Consider the following 22,306-nt stretch of genomic DNA (forward strand, 5'->3'; position numbering starts at 1 on the left):
AGAAAATAGGTTGTGTGATGAAAATGCCTCACACAATGTGACCATTCTCCAAGCAGAATGTTCCTAATGAGACTCACAGAAAGCTTGCCTCATTTCTTGGTTCTCACTGTTTATTTTGGCATAGCTATTCAATTCATCTTGTGATAAAAAGTGGGAGAATAGAAAGAGAAGAGGGCAGAAAAATGAACAGAAACTTCAAGAATCAGAAAGAACTGTGTTGAAAATACAAATAATATTTTCCAGTGCTTTGAAGTCAGAACTGTGTTGGTTTTTCAGAACTAAAACCAAAAACTCCTGGCTGTTATTAGCGACCAAAGCACAATCAATCGAGTGCATGCTTTGGGAGCTTGGCGCCGGCTTTGCAAGTACAATGCAATAGGAGAGCTTGCACGACACTGCACCTTACAAGTATGACAGGTAAGGTTCCCTTTACTGCCCTGAACAAGGGCTGACTGGAAATAAAAATGGTAGCAGGTGGCATCTGATGGCTGAGAACTTCCATCATGTGAATAAAAAACATAATTAAAGTCGCCTAGAGACCAGTCTCACTACAGTCTGCTCCCAAGCTAGCAGACATACCAGAACTTTGAAACAATTTATTAAGTGGCACGATTTGCAGCTAATGTGATTTACAGTGGTAAAAGAGGAACACACTCCAGAGAGCTGAGGATTTTTCAAAACAAACTGCTGTTGAGCATATAGTAATTACACAAGGATTTTCAAACTTCCTATTAAAATATACTGTGGTTTAACATTTCTTTTTTTTCATTTACTTGGAGATCTTAAAACTATTTTCTGCAACACAGTATTAATTTCAACCAATATTCCAACAATTCTGAGAAGTGTTCAACCCTGACATGTTTTTAAGAACGTCTTACTCAGTTGCTTTTTAATTTATATTCTTTTTGATAATTTTTCACTTATTACATGGCATTATTGAAGTAATTTTTACCTTACTACATATAAAAGCTTTTGGGAGTATGTTTTTATTTTGATTTCAGTCACTTCTGAAACAGCAGGTACCTACATATAGGGGCGTTTTATCAGAATATCTACCCTTTCTGTTGTAATGTTTCCATTTTACAATAAAGATTTTTAAAATTCCATACAATATAGAAATAAAGAAATAATATTTCTTCTTCTTAGTGGACTTAAAATCCAGGAAGCCTCTGTCAACACTGCTCATACTAATTAATTAAATTTTTAACATGCCCAAGCCACTAAAATTTGACAGCATAAAAGAGCTGTTTAGAAATATTTCTCCCACATGCAAAGTTCTGTGTTTGGACCAACACTTGATTTTGTTCCCTGTCTTAATCACTGAGCATGGTATTGTCATATGCTTTGTGACAACTACTGACAAAAACTCTTCTTGCCTTTCCGAAACAACATTTCTTGGTGAGCATGAGAAAGGCATCTCACTGCACCAACGAGGCTGAAGTTGTGCACAAGGGAAAGTAAGGTGCAGTGCCACTACCGCTTCACAGCTGTTCCTGACCCATTTCATGACAACTCCCTGACCAGAGTTTAACTATCTTGCTTTAAGAATAATGGGAGTAACAGGGAAATTTATTGGCAGAGGCCAGTAAGCCTTGAATCCCAGACTGCAGGTTTTGCATTTATATGTTTTGCCTGTAGAGATTTCCCCATGCAAAATGAAGGGAAACTGCAGATGATGTTATTATAACTGGGTAAAATGGGTAGATGCAGAGCTTCTGGATCTTAAAACCAAATTTCTTCAAGCACCATGAGACTGAACTATAATATAGAACTTTTAAAATGTACTGATAGCCGATGTGGCATGTAAAGACATTTGTATAAGGTAGGGCAATGAAAAAGGAGTTAGGTAACTAACATTTCTCTCTTGTTGATTACAATAGAAAATTGGTGATAGTACTCTTAAATTTAGACAGATCATATTCCAGTGAAGCAGGTAAAACATGCAAACCTTTTCATCCATTCTCTGTGAAGAGTGCCTTCTCACCTCACCATTGTCTCTATTTCCTGTCCACTTCCAGTAGCAGGCTTTTTGATAGTTTATAAATTTCTTTGATGTCTCCAAGTCCCTTCTGATCACCAACCCTTGCAGGTGCTTCCCCTCTGCAGTAAGCGTCTCCTTGAACCATCAGGTCTATCACCATTTGCAAAGCAGCACCATTATTCTGTGCAGCCAGTGAGTGCCTGCAAACCCTGATCACCAGAGCATCAGAAGCAGATAGCAACCTAAAGCTCCCAGAGCTTTCCAGAAAGTGTTATGGCAATGGACATGGATGAAATACTAAATGTTACCTCAAACAGATTTCCCAAGATCATTAAAAAGGTTCACTCAATAGGGCAAAAACTAAAGCAAGCAGAGGAAGGATGTGAGCAGACAAGTGATTCAATTACAGTAAGAAAAAGCCTATTCTTGGGGAATGGCCTATTTCAAGTGTAATAGTGGTTCATGGTTCCACTAATTGGTGATTTCTCCTTTCTACTTTGTAATTGCTGGAATGGATTCAGTGTCTCCTACTGCAGAGCAGGTAGAAACTTATTAATGTTAAATACATGCTCACGCATGAACAGTATCCTGGTTTGTATCAGAAATCCTGTGGCCAGAGAGACTAGGGCAGTGACCATCTCCCTGTACTCGGCACTGGTGAGGCTGCATCTCAAATCGTCTCACCAGTTTTGGGCCCCTTGCTTCTAAGAAATCATTGAGGGACTGGAGTGAGTCCAGAGAAGGGCAATGGAGTGGGTGATGGGACTGAACCACAAGCCCTGTGAGGAGCAGCTGAGGGAGTTGGGGTTGTTTAACCTTGAGAAAAGGAGGCTCTAGGGAGAACTTATGACTCTCTCTGCAACTACCTGAAAGGAAGTAGTAGTGAGATGGGGATTGGCCTCTTCTCCCAGGTAACAAGCAGTAGGACAAGAGGAAATGGCCTCAAGTTGTGCCAGAGGATGTTTATATTGGATATTAGGGAAAATTTCTTTGCAGAAAGGGTGCTCAAGCATTGGAAGAGGCTGCCCAGGGAAATGGTCATCATCCCTGGAGGTATTTAAAGTGTATGTATGTCACTTGGAGACATGGTTTAGTGGTGGACTTGGCAGCGATGGGTTTAAGCTTGGACTCAATAAGCTTAAAGGTCTTTTACAGCCTAAAAGGTTCTATGCTCCTATATTACCTTCTGTGTTCATCAGGTATGGTTTAAAAAAGCAAATCTCAGGAGCCTGATATGAGATTACAGTCATCCACACACAGGAAACTGTAAGTGCAGCTAATTACAGAAACTGATGTCATTTAGGGAAAAGGTAATGGTATTTTATGTAGCAAATGTGAGTAAAAACATTAGTCCCTAAAACTTAGAAATCAAGTATTTTCCTGGAGTTTCCTGTCATTTGAATTAGTGTAAATATTATGAGAGATGAAAATTTTCTTCAGCATTTTTTATCTTTCTTTGAAACACCTTGGGGATACACTCTAAACTTTTCTTAATAAATCTCAGCACTGATACTTCTTGAATTATTCAGAAGAGAATTTTGGGTTAGAATAGGCTTTGTTAAGTGCATGTAAGCTATGCATCCTTGTGATATCATTTTTTGTACTTTTCAACATATTTGCATTTCTTTCTATCTGTTGGATAGATAGATAGATAGATAGATAGATAGATAGTGTACATATGGTATCTATAGACATTATCACTAGGAAGAAGATATTTTCATATTTCTGAACACAGATGCAGTCAACATTCTCACTCTGTGAGAAGGGAGATCTTAAGTAATGGAGTGTCCATCTATTCATCTTTATAAGTGACACACTAATTACACTCCTGTAAGTGAGGCAGAATCTATGACAAAGCAACTTCATGCAGAACATACTGCAATCAAGATAAAAATCAATGCTTTTATAACTGCAGTTGTGTATGGCTCTTCCATTAAAGAACATTTGCCTATTCTATTTTCCTAATCATTCAATAATATTTTATCTGACTTAGTCTCTCAGAGTTACATGTAGCAAACCCCAAAATTATCTCTGCTTCTTGAAAAACAGATCAGGAGAACACACAAGGCCATTGGAAACATTTACTGAAAGGTTAAGCAATCATAACTAAAAGTGAAGTGTAAAGGATTATATTTTAAGTCAGAAATACCTCTGATCTATGAACCTTTCTAGGGGAAAGACACACAAGAGACTGAAGTATACTTCCAATTCAGTGACATGAATGTCTTTATCTAATATGTGCTCATCAAAACTTAGTAAAAGCTTTTAAAGCTTCATTTGAAAGTCAAGAGAAAAAATACTTTTTAAGTGTAAAGCAAAAGAAAAGAAAGACAATCATCCTGATCTCAGACTCTGAAGAGTCCTCCTGACTTTAACTGTGAGTCAAGCCAAGAACTTGTCTATTTAGCAACAGCAGAAATTAGCACTGCATAGCTATGTCATTTCAACCTGCTGGATGTATCTGCGCATGGACATTTAATATAGAATAATTATCCCAAATATCAGACCTGCTGACTCAGATACACATCTTATTTTGAGGGCATAGAACAGTTTTCCTTCATTAAAGAGATTAATTTTGCATTGTTTGAGGCATAGGCATATTCTAATCCTGTTATTTCTGGGTGTGACTGGAAAAATAAACATTACATTAATCCCCAGACCAGCATAAAGAGGGTTGAAGAAATAAATTAGATTCTTTAATTAAAACTATGCCACCCAGCTGCTTGCACAGTGCAGGTAGTTCTTTCTACATATCTGAAAGTCCAAAGGCAAACTGTTTGTTTAGTTGCCTGTGTGGACTTTAGATTATTTATCACCTTCAAGCTTGATTATTTCTAGTATCACATCTCCCCCAAAAGTTCTTTATTAGATTGACAATACAGTGTCAGAAGATGTTGTCTGTCAGACACAAAATTACTCCTATGTTTCACTCGAGGAAGGTTCTCTTGCCAACTCATCAAAAAGTAAATGGTAGTGCAAACCCCAGCCTCCTCCCTTTTATCTGTATTTCTTAAAGGGTTGGCATTACTAATTCTTTACCAACAAGATCTTACCAGCATCATTCACCATTTGCCTCTCTCATATCTCTCCCTACTTTGTGCAGTCCAAGATGGAAAACAAACACAAAACACCAGATCTGGACTGAACAATAATCAGCATTGACTTGAAAGCATTCAAGCCCCAATAGTCAGCAAAAGGGCCACTGAAAGATGGTCTTTAGTCTGCTACTATCATTTCATGGACAGGGCAGGTGCTGCAGACAGTGAATATCACCTTCTTCTGTGCTAGAGATTTCTTTGTACAACACATGGAGGGAGGCATGGGAAGTAAATAAAAAGATTCCCAGTATGGAAATGACAGGGGAAAATACTATTGCAACTCCCCGGATGGAAGGTGGTCAACATACCCGACCTCCCCCACACAATACAGTCTGAGGGGGACTAAACAGATGGTGGAGTGGAGTGGAGACACTGCAGCCAGATTCTATCAAACCCTTGCAGAGGAGTGAACTTGGTTGATAAGCCACACAAGAGCTGAAAACCAAGAGTGATAAGGGAAGAGGACCTTCTGTTGTGTCAGCCACTGTGGTAAAATCGCTTTCTTCAGACAGATGCATGTCCCAATCCCAAGATTATCTCAGATGCTATACTGGGATACCCACCACCAAGGTACCGCCACCCCTCACTGAGTAAGATGTATGACTAAACTCACTTGAGCTCCACCTGAAAGTAAATAAATAGGACAAAAGTAAATTAAGAATTGGAAGAAGTTAGGGAAGACCATCATAACTTCTGGGATCAGTCGATGGGCTGAACCTCTCTTCTCCCCCGTAGGGATGCCTATTGGGTAAGAGCTGTACTCAATGTATGCTGAATGATTATCTCTTTAGTATATTGCTTTGAATACATTTTTGCAGTCAGACACTATCACCGGAAATCCTTGAACCTTGAACCTGTCGCAATTTTATTAATAGAGTGTTATTCTGTGAACTGTTAATGTGAGTCCTTAATGGGTGCTAGGTGTCACTGGCAGAGGTAATAATGTGCAGATCCGGGTGGGGATCTCTCTGTTTGGCGTGTGACCCTGAAAAAGTCAGTCAAAACACCCTCTGATCTGGCAAAATGTTCAGTAAAGGGTCCCCATAATGGGACACTGACAGACTGATTGGGCACAAGGATCTCAGTTTTCCTGGGGCACCAACAGACTAATCAAACATTAAGTGTTTAAGAAAATCTCCCTTTTTCACATGACAGTGGACAAGGATGGGAAAGGAGATGCAGTTTCTTCTAAAGCTGATTCATAATAAAGGAAAGAGGAGATGAGTCTTCCACTTCAGAGCCACCACATCAATTGCAATGGAGAGTCATTCTTAGGCTGAGTCAGTTCTTATTCTAAGGTGAAGAACAGAAAAGGGGAGAGCAGGAAAAACTTATTTTTAACTCTTTCTCTCTTTGCATTTCATCTATTTTCTAGCCCTTGAACACTGAAACCTAACCATGTCCTGGAATGGCACAATTGTTAGCTTGTGAAAAGCTGAAAATCTCTTTCAATAGGTAATATGGCACAGAAACACCATGGTACTTTGCAGCCTCAGTACTTTCTAACAAAAGCAGAGGAGGTGTTTTGGAGCTCAGTTCTCACAGAAAATCAGTGGGAGTTGTGTGCCTGGCCTTCTGTGACGTGTTTGTATATCCACCAGGTGACATGCTGCATCTTTAGGCACGCTTTGAAACCATGTTGTCAATCACTGATGATGACGGAGCGTAGAATTCAAAGTCCACTGAGCACTTTGAAGTTTCAGTGCAGGACATATCTGAACTGCCTTTTGTTGTCTTTCAGGAGCAGACTCCCTTAACAACAAGTCATATGGAGACCATGGGAATTGCCTTTCTGCTGTGTTTGCATCTCTACTCTGCCAGATTTTTTTGCCTTCTCCCTCACTGTGATCCTGTTTTATTTCTTCTGTTTTTATCTGTTTGGGGAGATACAATTTGATATTTACTAAATAGCCATATCTGTCTTGAGGATTTCTGGAAATGTCAATTAGGAAAGCAGGCTTTTCTATTTTCCATGGAAGACTAAATACTTAGAGGATGACTGCCAGTCATGTGTTCAGCTTAAAAAGGCTTATAAAAGTAATGCAGTAAGGAATTTCTCTTTTTGCAATGAACCTGCAAGGCAGTTGTCTCCAGCTGTATTCCTGCATTGACTCTTCACTACATTCTCTTAGCTTATTATGTATCTCTCTGAGGCTATATCACATGATGCTCAAGGCTAGAATGCACCATCAGGCTATCTAGTTTGACATTTTGTTGTCAGAGGCTCCTATATTTCAGCTGGGCACCTTTTCAGCTGATGTGTATTTTTCATTAAGTAAACAATCATCTTCTGCAGACACCAGGGAAAGCAATATCCACCCTGTGCTGTGGTAGTTTATCACTCTTAGTGTTAAGAACATGTACCTCATTTTCAGTCTGGATTCGGTTAGCTTCAGATCCCAGTCATTCATTCTTGTTTATCTGTCCCTACTATGTTAAAGGGAGCTATTGTAGATCTTTTTTTTTTTTTCTGCAAAGGTACTTAGTATCCACAATAACAAAACCACCTCTTACTGAAGAGATAAATAGAATACTTTATTCTTCTATGTAAAAAAAAAAAAAAAAAAAAAAATCCTTTCTTTGTAAATAACCCAAGTGACTTTTTTTGGTTCTTTTTCCAGTTTGGACATGCAACTTCCTGTCTCTTCAGTGCCTTACAGACAGATGATGTGTGGCCCTGGTCAGTGTCCCCTGTTACAAGGTTTATAACTTCATGTCTGTATGAAAAAGTATCAACCTCCATTTTCCATTCACCTTGTCAGTTTTAAAGCTACCTTCCAAATGTAAATGTAAGTGGCAATATAACATGAGGCAGTAGGGAATTGAACCCTGAGGTTAGAAAGACTATATTTGGGTGTCACAAGAGAACATAAATCTGAGTAATGGGATAAAATTAAGCAAGGGAAAATTTAGGCAGACTGGAATGAAATACTTCTTAACTGTGAGATCTATGAGGCTGTAGAATAATCTTCTGTGGGAATTGATGGAGGCCTAGTTACTTCAGACATTTAGAACTAAACTGGTCAAAGCACTCGAAGATATTCTGTAAAGAATTATCCTGCATTGCCAGAAGGAAGGATTAGATGACCTAGTAGGTCATTTCCATCTCCACTTTCTGTGATTTTGTTGTACAAAACCCCACAAACAGGAAATTGTTATCAAAGTCAAGAGATGCTCCTAGACCCTTTTTTTGTAAGAGAAAAAAGAGTAAATTACATCACTTGCCAGTAACTGCAGAAATCCTAATGCAACATTTCTGTGGGTTAGTAAACACTACCAGTGCTGATGGCTACATGCATAGTTTGCGAAAGCAGAAGCATCTACCAATGAAAAAATGCCAGGAAACTGCAAATGAATCATGAAAAGGATCCAGGAGAAGAGCAGTAGGAAAGGAAAAATCAAAATGGGCTCGACATGCATAATAGGGTCATGAGCAAATTATTAGTTAGGAATGGATTGGCCTGTACTAGAGGAGATGAAACCTGAAGCGGCAGTCATCCATCAGGGAAAACTAGGTGGTTTTTATAGGCTTTGGTGTATGGGCATTGATTCATATAATGATATTATCAATTGGAATCATAATTAAAATGAAATCAGAGCCAGGGACTTTGCTAAGAGTTGTACAAACCCACAACAAGCCAAACCTCTGCAGAAATGTATAAGTGGATGAACAGTCTAGCAGAGAAAGCTGCCAAAGGAATATTGGTAAGAAACACCCTAGAGAAGGATCACACAGTTCTAAGGTCCTTAAGCTCCTCCTTTGTTTTATGTGTCTGCTTTAACATGGTTTGCTCCTAAAACTGCTCTCAACTCATAACACACTGTGTTTCCTTAATTATTGCTCTTATACATTCGTCTGCATGAGGAATCACAAAGCAACTCATTGCTTATTATTTCCGTTGCTTAATTTTTACATTTGTTTCTTCTCCTAATCTTTCTAGATCTATCTGCAAATAAACACGACCTATAGGTTCCTGTTCTGGGTTCGGCTGGGACAGAGAAGGTAGTTTTCTTCATAGCAGCCTGTATGATGCTCTGGTTTGGATTTGTTACTCAGACATTGTCAACAAACCAGAGTTTTGGCTATTGCTGAACAGTGCTTGCACAGCTTTAGAGCTTTCTCTTTTTCCCACTCTGTCTACCCCTACTGGCTGCTGGAAAAAGGTTGGGAGAGGACACAGCTGGGACAGCTGAACCAAATCAGCCAGATATGTATTCCGTACCATATAATGCCATGCTTAGCAATAAAAATTGAGAGTAGAGGAAGACCAAGGGAAGGGTGTCCTCTGCTTCAACTGGCTGAGCATTTGTCTGCTTGGCAGGATGGTGAGCGATTACATCATTCATTTTTCTCCTCTTTATTTTATTTAAGCTTTGTCTCAACCCATGAGTTTTCTCACTTTTGCTCTTGCCGTTCTCCTCCCTGCTGTGTTGATAGGGAGGAATGAATGAGTGGCTGTGTGGGTGTTTAGCAGCTGTCCAGGGCCAACTCAATATAATGGCTTTTCATCATTAAAAAAAAAAAGGTAGAAGACCAGTCAGATGGGGTTCTACCACTCAAAACTCCTACATTCTACTTATTGTAGCGGCCATTCTGAAAACAGGTCTTGTCAATCCAAAATGCATCATAACACTTATATGTGCACTCCAGTTCCTAAGTGATTCAGTTTTTACCTTTTCCTCACACTTTTTCTAATAAGCCACAAGAAAATTTGTGAATAAACGTGTTTCATTTTCTGTATGTGACTTACCTCTTTCAAAATACCTTAGGCTCTCTTGTTCTGGATTCACAATTCCATTTTTTCTTGTAAGCAGCCTAAATTGTGACAGCCTCTATATCTCACTGGATGTTGCAGATCTTACACTGAGGCCTCCTCCAAAAACGCACATCACACATCATCCTTCCATCTGCTGACATCTGTCGTGTGGTGTCTCTCACATAAGGGGACATGAGACACACCACAGTGTCCAAGCTGGGCTGCTTAAAGCTGTCAGACACTCAGCTGGAAATACACTCCTGGCAGTGGGCAGGGCAGAGTGAGGAGTTTCAAACCCTGCTCTTGAGAGGCAACAGAGGTGTTTTCCTACAAATGTGTGCAAGTACAGCACATTTGCTCATCAGAAAAAAATGAGGATCGACATTTGTATCCTCAATGAAACATTCAATCCATTGCAGTTAGATCAGCCCAAAGCTTTTCAGGCAGTGTGGTATGCATCTTCTTCTCTAGATCAGTGGGTTAGCCAAGAATGTTTTTTTCCTGATTATAACTTATGTCATAAGGTGTATTTTAATTTTTACTTCTCTGTCAGTACTGAAAGTATTTACATTGCAAAATTATTCTGAGAATAGTGTCACATTTAGATGACATTCTAACATATTTTAGACATGAAAGCAATAGGATAAGCAGCATGGGGAGGTAAGTAGTAGGTTCATCATTACTTCAGCAAATTCTTTTTAAATAGGTACATTTGAAATCAAACAACAAAAAACCCTCAGGCATATGGATTGAAAGAAAAAGATAAATTGCCACCAGGTGTCAGTAGTGGTTCTTTTATGGTAGTAGAAGGCTTAATATCAAGACTGAAAAGGTAGACGCTGACGCCAAGTCACAAAATTAAATGCATTTTTAAATTGTTGTTCAGACCAGGAATTTAAAAATGATCGAAGGAATTTCTCTTCCTGCCTGTATAGAGGACAATAACAAAAAATATACTATTGGTGTATAAATTGGTCTTTTCCCTTCATTTCCTGTAAAATCATTGTGGGTTTGTTTTCAAATTACAAGGACTGTCCTTTAAAGAAAATATATCTGTGGTCAACCCATGCAAAAAGTTGCTGGGAGCTGGTCAGTCATGTTCGCTCTTGTCTGATCACCTCCACTCTGCTCTACCTACTACTAACATTCTTCCTCCAAGGTATGATTAAAGACAGATTTTCTTGCTGTCTTGATCTCACTGGGTAACGGAGTAGCAAGAAAAACCTGGTTATCCCAGTTCTGTGGCGGTCTTAAGGTACTGTTTTAAACTTTTATATCCAAGATTAACTTTTAGTTTGCTTTTTTCATGACTGCAGACCGACTTCACTTGGTTGTTACAGTGAGATAATTAAAATGCACCTCAGCGTCTGTAACTTTAAGCCCCCAGAGACTTTTCCTATTCAGGAGACAAAGATTTACTGTGGTATCTAAAGAGAGACATCACCACTCCCCTCTCCTGCTAACACTGCCTGAAACACACGACATGGTATCATGCATCAGAGATATATCGTTGCCATATTAATATGTTTATCAACAATCTGGATGAAAGGATCAAGTACCCCTCAGTCAATTTGTGGACAATACCAAGTTGGGCAGGAGTGTTGATCTGCTGGAGGGCAGGAAAGTTCTGCAGAGGGATTTAGGTAGGCTGGATCAATGGGTGAAGGCCAACTGTATGAAGTTTAACAACACAGAGTGCCAGGTTCTGCACCTGGGTCAAAACAACCCCATGCAGTGCTACAGGCTGTTGGAAGAGTGGCTGGAAAACTGACTGGCAGAAAAGCATGTGGGGATATTGGTTGACAGCCAGCTGAACATGAGCCAGCAGTGTGGCCAGGGGACTAGGGAAACGATTGTCCCTCTGTACTTGGCATTGCTGAGGCCATACCTTGAAACCTCTGTTCAGCTTTGGGCCCCTCACTTCAAGGAAGTCGTTGAGGTACTGGAGTGTGTCCAGAGAAGAGAGACAGAGCTGGTGAAGGGTCTAGAGCACAAACCTAACGAGGAGTGGCTGAGGGAGCTGGGGTTGTTTAGCTTGGAGAAGAGGAGGCTCAGGGAAGACCTTATTGCGCTCTGAAAGTACCAATAAGGAAATTGCAGTGAGGCAAGTGTTGGTCTCTTCTCCCAGATATGAGGTAATAGGACAGGAGAGAATGGCCTCAAGCTGTGCCAGGGGAGGTTTCGATTGGATATTGTGAAAAATTTCTTCACTGAAAAGGGGGTCAAACCCTGGAGCTGGCTGCCCAGGGAAATGGTTGAGTCGCCAGCTCTGAAGGTATTTAAAAGATATTCAAATGTGTAGGGATATCATTTAGTGGTATGTGCAAGCACTGCAAGCTAATTCCTTTATTTATGGAGCAGCCCCAATGCTCCTTTGTAGGGGCCCGTACGCTCTGTTGGGAACATGCATATACCAACACGACAGAATGGAAGGGATCGTGCTTCCTGATCTGGGACAAGTAGATCTGCGCACCAGAACGGCTCAAGGAGGTACTTAAGTGTGGTGGTATTAAAACATTTGTCACTGAGGTCAGAACTGAGGGATTCTTGAACACAGGTCCAGCTGATAAGACTTTATGATTTTAGCAGAACTATTTTCTTCCTAAACATCAGCTGCGTTGTCTGATGTCTCTGGTTTATCACTAGGGAAATAGTGAAAGTGTACAAAAATTTGGGATCTTTAATCCAGCTAGCATTGGTTTAGCTTTCAGAAGATATGTATAAGCAGAAGATAAATATGTGGACAACTGACCTGGATTACATGTCTCTACCTGAATTTCCCTGTATGGAAAGTGGAGAAAAAGACACTGACTACCTTTCTAAAGCAGTTATAAGATTTGTTATCAAAAAAATCCAGGAATAACAGGAAGATCAATAATGACAGTTGAAACAGAATTTTAGGTAGGAAATAGTGTCATGATCCAGGCTGATATTTTTATTGCTTTATAAACTCATTTTACCTATGTGATTTGTTTTGAGAACCAAAACAAAGTGAGAAAGGAGTTTGCAGCAATCAAGGACAAAGTCTGGTGTGAATATCATTTCTAGGAAAGCTGATACAAGAAGGAGCAGAGAAGCTCCAGACTCTGGGAAAGGGATGATCAGGAAAAAAAATCTGCATGCAAATGATGAGTGCCTGAAAGCACCAATCTCTGTGTATTAATTTTCATGGAGGGTTGGACACCAAAGATTTAACAGAGAAGGTCCCTTTTCTCAGTCAGATTGCAGACTGGAGCCCCCTGGGCTGATACATCCCAAGCACCAGGACAACCTTTGGGAGAGCCTGGCAAAGGCTTATATCTGCTGAGGTGTAGCAAGCCCCTTAATGGGGATTTGGAGATGCAGCTCCTTCTTTATCCAGAGTAGCACTGCCTAGATTGCTGTAAAAGGTTTTGAAGTCTGCCTATACCAGACCCTTGTGTCTGATGATTATGTTTGTTTAAGTTAGACCTCTGAATTTGTAACAATGGAATTATCTATTTTTCAGGACAATTAACACAATGCTTTTGTACAAGCTGAAGGTCACAGGATTAATGTGGTTTTATCTACAATGCACTTTTAAAAGCTAATTAAGAATCATTCAGTTTGCTCCGTACTGAAGACTGAGAACATTTCATATTAGATGAGTCTTGATCCTCTGCAGCAGCAGAAAGAGAGGAGGGGAGAGAGAGAGAGAGAAAAATGGAGGGAGAGAGAATTGGAGAAAGAGTGAGCTAGCATGCAAATAAATAGATATATCACAGGGATGCACTTAATGAAGAGCAATAAAAAATCCTCCATTCTGGTAACAGTAGAGATAAAATTGTCTCTTGGACCAAAGGACCAATCTGAAATATTAATCTGCAAATATATTCAGTATTTGCAATTACAAGCATTCCTTGTTAGAGCAAAAAAGATGGAGAGTAATATAGAGATGTGCTTCTCTCAGAACATTATTTTAGAGATGCTTGTACTGCTTAGTGCTTACAGAGCATCTCCTCCTCTCTCAAGCCTGACAGCCTGTACATAACACCATTCCTCTATGGGCAATGCCTGGTTAATGGGCCTCCAGCTGGAGGTGAGTCTATTGGGAGAAAGTATGCAAGGGTGTGGACCAGAGCTGGGACTTGGGTGCCAGGAGGACCTTGGAGCAGAAGGAGCTGCTCAGTGGTATGGGGATGGTTGTGGGTGGCAGTGAGAAGCCAGCTTGCCCTGAAAACACCCCAGCTTCATGGATTGCAAAGGTCAGGGGAAGCAAAATGAGACAAAATCAGAGACATTCAGAGGTAATGCAAGAGTTTGAAAATCAGGCGAGGAGTTTATTTTCAATGCAGTGGCCTCTGCCTAGCCTTTTAAAGGGAAAAGGTAAGAAAATTAGAAGCTGTTCTTTTCTTTTGGATGCTTATCTAGTCTGCTGATTCAAATGCTCAGAGGTTGATTTTCTGTGTCTGTTCAAATTATGTAAACACTATCAGACATCAAGGTGCCTCATTTCAAAACTGGGCTATGCACTACTATTCTGTTGATCAAATATGGCAATTATTTCAGGGATAACAATAGGTGCTGCCAATCAAAGGTAGAAAGTGCACATGCATTCAAAGAGCAAGCTGAAAGAGGAATAACAGCAATATGTGTAGCTAGAATATACTATGGTTTACCATCCTCTCACACAAAGGCTAGTAAACTCCAAAAATGCAGTAACTTACAGAGCTAATAAAAGGGACAGAAATGTGCAGATATTTCGGTGTGTCTAATTTGTGTCTTTCTAGCATTGGTGGGATGACTCACTGGATTTAGCAACTGCTTGTGAAGATGAACATATTAATAACTTTATACTGCAGCTCTGCCATAAAATGTAATCTTTTACAATTCTGTATTCTCAAGTGAAATACAAGCTTAGAACCAGAATAAAATTACAAAAGATATTTGAAATGTAAGCTTATGTTCTTTTTAAATCTGTGTTTATACATTAAAATAAGCAACTTAACTAGAAAAGAATATTTCCTTTCATCCCCATCCCTTCCCCAGTGTGTACAACTCCCTACTACAAAAGACATATTTAAATATGGGGCTACCAGGATAGCTGTCCGAGGTAATCTGTGTATTTGCATATTTTGGCAAACATAAATTGCCATTTTTCTTCCCATCCTTAAATGCTTGAATAAGAAAGCTTATGCAGACCACATATGATTCAGTGGCAAAGAAACCAGTTGCTTACTGAAATTTGCATCTGTAACCCACAATATTAGTAAACAATGGGATATAGATCCTTTCAGCTTTTGATAACATTCAACAGATTTAAATAATTAGAAAACAGAGCACAAGGTTTGCCTTGAGGACATAGTAAATATAGCCCTGAATATTTACATCCTGTTTTGAACATTTCTCCGTGGCTTTAGGCATTACACTAATCTACAGAAAGGTTAATCTGAGTACCTGAGGGCTTGTAGAAGGTTATATAGAAAGTGAAAGATAAAGCATGAATTGGAATCAGTGTTTCTAGGTATTCAGATGGTGACCAACCACTAGACTGAGCATTTTGTTTCTCCTTGATTTTATTGAGGCAGGCTGTGTTACTTACTGGAGACACTTTTGCATTTCTGCATTAAACATACTTGCAAATTTACTGAAATAATGGGGAAGAAAAATTACAACATTTTTAGTGTAGATAAAACCCAATTGTTAATTTGTAATCTTATTGAAATATTTATAATTTTATGCATGAAACTATCAATTAGGTTTAGGATATTCCCTAACTTTAACTTTAAAAAAAATCCTTTTCTGGGCATGAATAAAAATTCAGGAAGAAAACCATCTATTTTCTCCCACATTTAGTGATTTGATAAGGTGATGTTTCTATTTATTACTTAAAATGATCTGTATTTGTAAAATAATTAATGGAAAAATATATGCTCTCCACTCAGTCTTTGCCATGTAGCCTTTGAAATTAGTTATGCTCTTGATAGATTTAGTGTATGAGTGAAAGCAGTGCTTCTAATGTAAAAGTCCCAAGTTCATAGAACAGAAAATTACATGTATGATATACACAGACATGAATACACAGATATGAATATAATATAATATAATATAATATAATATTATAAAAAATTCAGAGATATATATCTAGCTATAAATATACTGTGATACATCTGTATCTATCTATCTATCTATCGATATCTCCACTTGGATTCTTAAATAATAATGAACTACATGCACCCTTATTTCGAATACTTAAAACTTGAAAGTGCTTACACTAAATAGTGAAATATCACTGCAAAGAAAGTCAGAGTTCAATTTCTTACCTGCTTTTTTAATTTCAGGGACAGCTGTCTTCTCATGAGCTTTCTCCTTTTTTCCTGTTTTTTCTAAGATTTAATTAAAGAGAGTAATTTGATATGCTGGAACTCTGAATCATACACTCAAATATGCAGTCAACCAAGTCCTGGTGGGCACATACTGAAAAAAATGTGACTTATTTGGGAGTTCAGGTTATTCCTTATAGCACTTGCACCCAACTAGCCACAGAGGAATCAGCTGAAAATGAAAATTAATCAGTATGCATCAACTGTGGATGATTTGGACCCTTAATAATTCATCAAAAGTTGGGCAAGAATCATCAGTGCATGAATGTGGCACCTTTTAACTTAAGTTCCAGTAGCAATGAGATCATTAAAAAATAATGGATGACTTAAATATTTTGCATGAAGCAACACCTTAGTGGATTTTAGATGCTTTCTGGGAATGAATGATCAAAATATTATTTAGATGGATATGATGACTTTGCAGTTTGGTCACTGTAAGTTTCAATTGTGATTCTATAAAATAAATAGATCTACCCCACCTTCAGAAACTGATATATCATGAATTGAGTGATATCTTCCATGAGTTTTGTGTATTGCAGTATAACTATATCCTGTTATATATGGACTCCATTAAATTATTTAAAAAGCCCATAGAAGGCCACCAAACAGGACATTTAATTTGTCAGAAAATGAGTTTAGAAAATATTGGATACCGAATACATTAGACATTAGATACTGAAGAAGTGGAAACATGCAAATAGTGACTAAGCAACTAAGGACAATACAGCTGTAAGCACAGGATTAACCTAACAGAAAACAATGGGAAATGAGCCAGAGTGTGAGTAAAAGCTGAATGAGGCCACTAAGAAATGCTTCCAAACCATACCTTTCATCTTAGTTTCAGTCGTAATCTTCTTTTCATCACTCTTTTTCTTCTCCTCTTTTCTCTCTAAAAATAGAAATTTAAGTTCAGCTGGCTACTTTTACATAGAAACACACAAACAAACATGTATGTAAGTATGTATGTATGTATATATTTGGGGTGGGGAATCTACTATCTGCAATATGTTGAAGATTTGATAAGATGGTCACTTATTACCAGCAGCTCAGAAATACAGCATAGTACTCAGAGAGAGAATGTGGTGCTAAGGATAAAACTGGAACAAGCCTGCACACCAGATTATTACTTAAGTACTCATTCAAGAAATTATGCCCATCAACCTGGTGTAATTAAGAGTTTATTGTGGTGACTCAATAGCCATGCACCGTTCTGCTTCTTTTGTAAAACCTGATTGAATGACAGCAATACTTAATGTGGTGCCTTGGAACAAGAATAGAATGCCATGAAAAGCCTGCAGATACAATATACCTTCATAACACTTTTTATGAATTGAATCTTTGAAGCTGTCATTACAGGACTTCTGTTATTCATGGGGAGTTGTTGTTAAAGCATCAGCTACAAAACAACATGAAATCATTTCAAAAGCATCTGCCTCTATTTTGGCAATTATTTGGGCAACAGCAGAAATAAGGAGAATATTTTTTTTCTTTTTTAAAGCAAGCTACAATAATTAAATTACTTATTTAATGAGTGTTTTGAATGAGAAAATTGAGAGTTCAGTAGAGGATATAAGAAAGTTATAATTTTTACTTTTCCTTTTTTTGATGGGGAAGAATACAAGAGTACAAGAATAGCTAATCTAAGCGCTTTTTTAATCGCTCATCCAGGAAAAGCCAAATTTGTTACCTTCAGTTTGTGCTGCATGGCTTTGGGTATTGATATAATTAGTGGAACTATAGTTTTCTTTTTGTGATCTTTTACTGGTACAAATGTGGATAAGAAACCAAGTTTTATTATCTTACAGAAGATAGAACCATAAGCACTTAAGCAAGAGTCTTTTCTTTAACTGAAACATATTTAAGGTATAGGAATATTTTCAAATCCAAGAAGCAAATATACTCCTGTCCCTTGCATAAAACTAACATGAAGATGAAGGAAAAATAAAAAACCCAAACTTACTTTTCCCTTCTCTAGGTACCACAATAGACTTTTCTTCTGCATGGAAAAATAAATACAAACAGGGGAAAAAAAATTAAAATTCGTACAGCATTTTACCTAAACCAAAAAAAATATGCATGTTTAATTTTTGAAAAATTGAAAAATTGCTGGGTTTTAGAGTACCTGAATTCCATCGTCTGTCCATGTTGATTTCACAAATAAAGTTATTTTGCCTATCATGGAGGCAATGTATTTATCAATATTCAGCATCTCCTCAAATGATACTCCTGCTGATTTTCTGATAATTGGTTTTAGCATTAAGCATAATATAGATGTACTCCACTTCTTTCTTTTTTTAAACAGATTTGTTCAATATATTTCCCTTGTTATTGTCTTCACTTGCATTCTACAGAATGTTTCTCTCAGAGTTTTGTGTGCTTAATTCTTCCTGCTGAAACCCTGAGCACAGTACACTCCAAGCTACAAATTTCTTTATGTTGTGAGCGTGCTTTGTGATACTCAGGTTTCTTAGGTATATGTAGAGCATCAGAGTAGTGCTCATCCTCCACTAACTTGTATGGAGTTTAATATTCTTGTATACTTTAAAATTCTTGTTATCCTCTCTCTCTCTCTGATACACTGCTCCAGACACTTTTCTAGGGACTGTGGATGTCTCCTCAAAATGGAAGTCTCTTCAGCTTCAGATTTCACACAGGTGTTCCACAGTTCTACTTTCCAGTGGATTATTTCCACATGTAATGTAGATTTCCACTAATTTCTAATATGTGGTTTAATTATTTGCTTACTCTGCCTGAATTAATCAAGACTGTTAAACATACCAAGTGGTCAGTTACTGACAGAAAACAGCTTCCTTCTGTCTTCCTTCCATGAGCCTTTACTTGTAGTAACTAGAAGCTGAAGTGCTGCTGGTACTTCTGTAATATCCATTTTTTTTGCTGAGTGCCTCAGTTCTGGTGAGTTAAATTGATTTTTTTGCTTTCTTACATTTCTGGTTCTAGGTGATGTAGAAGAATAATTTTTAAGCCCAAGGTCCTTACAACAAGATTCTCTTTAATCCAAGAGCATTTCTGCCTTTGAACTTGTAGCATTTTGCATGCCTCTGGGGCTCAGAAAAAATACATGAAATCTGCCTTAAGTTGCATAGCAAGATTTGGAGCCATATGTGTCTTGAAAGCCACAAGCTGAGGCATGGAGCTTTGAGAAGTGAAGTTTCGTATGAAAGATGTACAGGAAGTAGCAGGAACTTTTACTGCCAATAACCCAAGCAAAGATGATGGCATCCCTGGCTGCAGACTCTTCATTGCCAAGTCATTCCACCAATTAATCCCACTGACATAATTTTCTTTCATCAAGCTCTCAAGTTGCATTATTCAGAGTTTCCAGGAAGCTCTGAGATGTCTACATTTGTTATGAAATTTCTGGGGGATGATTACATAGACGTATTAAAGGACTGTGGCCCCTATTTCCCAATTACCCTGCCTAGTGCAAGATAAACCCTCTTGGTCAAGTCTGAGAAAAACAGTCACTGAGCTTCCATTCACATCTCAGCTGCATCTGGCCCAATTGTTGCCCCTCACAGCTACAACTGAGAGAAATTTGTGTAAATGAGAACGATGGGCTTGGTAAAGGGGTATTATGGAAAGAGCAATTTCTGACTTAAGGAAGTAATCCCATTTCTTGAATAAATTTATTTCCTCAATTTGAGCAGCTCACATTTAGAATGTTGCATATTAAATGTATGTTTAACCCCAGCAAAACTTGTAATTTCTGAAGCAGTAAATGTAGTGGGCTTTCTGCAGATATATACACAGCTAAACTAAGAGGCAGAGCAAATAATTAAATAGGAGCTTAGGCAGGTTTTTTTGCACTGTAAAATATGAACCCCATCTGTTAATTGAAAGCACTTATTTTTTTAGTTAGGAACAGTTACAGAACTACAAAAGGCCGTGGATCAACTGCGTAAAGAGGCATCATAATATGCACAAATTGTGGGTTACACAAGGAAACACAAAGTGCTTTTGATGATTCAGTGTTGACCACAATATGAAAATCAAGCACAATTAACTATTGAACAAGCTATTGTTATTGCTACTCTTTCTTGATAATGTAATTAACAGTATTTTTTCACCAGTAACACTAGTCCTGAGCCACATTTCATGAACAGTGTAAGACATACGAGTACAGAAAACCCCACCTTTTAAATCCCTAAATACATTTACAAGAATGAAATATGGATATATGCAGCTGGAACAGTACATGACAGAATCAGTCAGCAGGGCAAACAATGGACTTTTCATTTAGTCAAGTTTTTTATCTGTAGACTCTATACAGAAGTTGAGCTTTATGTAGTATGAGAAGGAGTCTAGTGAGCATGAGAATTGTGAATTAAAGCAGTGATGTACTACTGAATGGGACATTCAGGTAAAAAACTATTCCTGAGTGAAAAATAAAAAACAGCAGCATAGAATAATTTTCTTGGGAGGTGGCTGGATTGAAGAGAACAGCCCTTGAAGCAAAGAAACCTCTGAGATGGAATTGTTTTTTAATAAGGGGTGAAGGACTGAGAATGGTGGAAATCCAAGTAAGATTCAACAAAGACCAAGAAAGGGGTGTTTCAATCTGAATTTCCTTTACCCATTTTGACAATGTCTTCATGTTATTCTCATTGGAGGGCAGCTAATTCTTGGACAATGGTGGGAGGGGAGATAACAGAAACATGCTAACAATGCAGCACTTGAAATCAGGCCTGGTAAGACCAGTGTGCTACTCTGCCAGTGCTGAGTGGAATCTAAATTTAGGGATGCACATGAGTTACGGGGCATACTGTCACAGGAATGCTGCACAGGAACTGGAAGAAGAAGGTGCTCTAAGAGTTTCTTTACCATATTGCTCCAGATGGTTCATGTGATTATGGAAAGTCTGATTCTGGAAGGAATTGTCAGCTCAACCCATCCCCTCTGAGAAACTGAGGTAAGCAGGGAAGCAAAAGAGAGCCACAGACTCTTTCTGGTGGAGCGGCATGCATGTAACAAACACTAACTAGTGGGACTGAATGCCAGAAGTTTGGAGATGTTTTGGTTCACATAAGCTTTCTAAAGTTCAAATACTTATACAAGGCTTATCTGCATTTATCTGAAACCCTATTGTCAGGAAATCTCAGGAAGAAAGCTCCTGTGAGAAACTTCAGATGTTGCCTGACTTAGTGAAATACTGCAACAGCTTTTCTTGCCTAGAGATTCTTGTCCTGGCAGAACTAAGGAGAGGCAGAGATATGTGTATACCCACTGACACACAAAACAAAACAAAACAAACATTAATCTAGCTTTTCCTGAGAAACCATAATTCAAACTGAACACAGACTTCATTCCAGATAGATCTTCATTTTTCTCCAAGCAGCTCTGTACAACTTATGCTGTCACTGGCATAATTTTAAAAGGCCATTAAAAAAAAAAACCCAAACTGTATTTTTAAAATTTTATTTACTTATTAATTTTGAAGGGATTACATTTCATCTTTGTTTTACTTGGTGACTGAAAGCCTTTCCCTGCTGATCTGAGTAAAAATTTTGCTGTTGATTTCAGTGGGAGTTGGATATTCTTTAAAATATTAAAATAATATTTTGCATTTCAGTTTTTGATGATATTTTTTTTCTTTGCCCGTTGCTTAGAGTGAAGCCTGACAAAGACTGGTCAGTTGCACTTTTGATTCTAAACAAGTTAACACCCATTCACAAAATATGGTCCCCTTAGGGTTACAAAGCTTTTGAAGAAATGAAAAAACAATGCAAGGAGATATTTCTGCTTAGTTTAGGATGCCATGGAAACTCATACTTTTAAGATTAAATCTAAATTTCAAGTGAAGATTGACCGTAGCTGTCTCTTTGAAAGAAATCTGTTTCTGCGGTAAGATAGTCCTTGTTGGTCTGGTTATTTTCTCTATGAGAAATAATTCTCTCTTGATTCAGCCAAGATACTGAAAGGCCAAGAAAGATCAAAGAAACCTAAATAGTATTAGTCTAAAGTTCCAAATGTTCTTAGAATTGCTTCTTTTCACACACAAACACATATACATGCACGCACACAGGCACACACATGCTCTCTGCAACTTACAGGTGAGTGCTTAGGCCAAAATGAAGTGCATTTTTTTGCAAAGCTCTGTTTAAGTGACAC

General features: G+C 38.2%; 1 protein-coding gene across 1 annotated transcript in view; it reads right to left on the reverse strand.

Moving 5' to 3' along the window:
* Nucleotides 1-5,996: 5,996 nt before the first annotated feature.
* The window catches only part of TRDN (triadin), a 117,616-nt gene continuing 101,306 nt past the window's right edge, over nt 5,997-22,306 (reverse strand). Inside the window, exons 14-17 of the mRNA XM_042016652.1 lie at nt 18,138-18,173; nt 17,004-17,066; nt 16,118-16,180; nt 5,997-6,064 (exon numbers count right to left, since the gene is read on the reverse strand). Coding sequence (XP_041872586.1) covers nt 5,997-6,064; nt 16,118-16,180; nt 17,004-17,066; nt 18,138-18,173 — 230 coding nt within the window. The remainder of the gene's footprint in view (nt 6,065-16,117; nt 16,181-17,003; nt 17,067-18,137; nt 18,174-22,306) is intronic.

This window comes from Corvus kubaryi, unplaced genomic scaffold (genome assembly GCF_017639235.1).
Source record: "Corvus kubaryi isolate FWS band 111438036 unplaced genomic scaffold, C.kubaryi_AGA036_p1.0 split3-73, whole genome shotgun sequence".
In the NCBI taxonomy this organism is placed as follows: domain Eukaryota; kingdom Metazoa; phylum Chordata; class Aves; order Passeriformes; family Corvidae; genus Corvus; species Corvus kubaryi.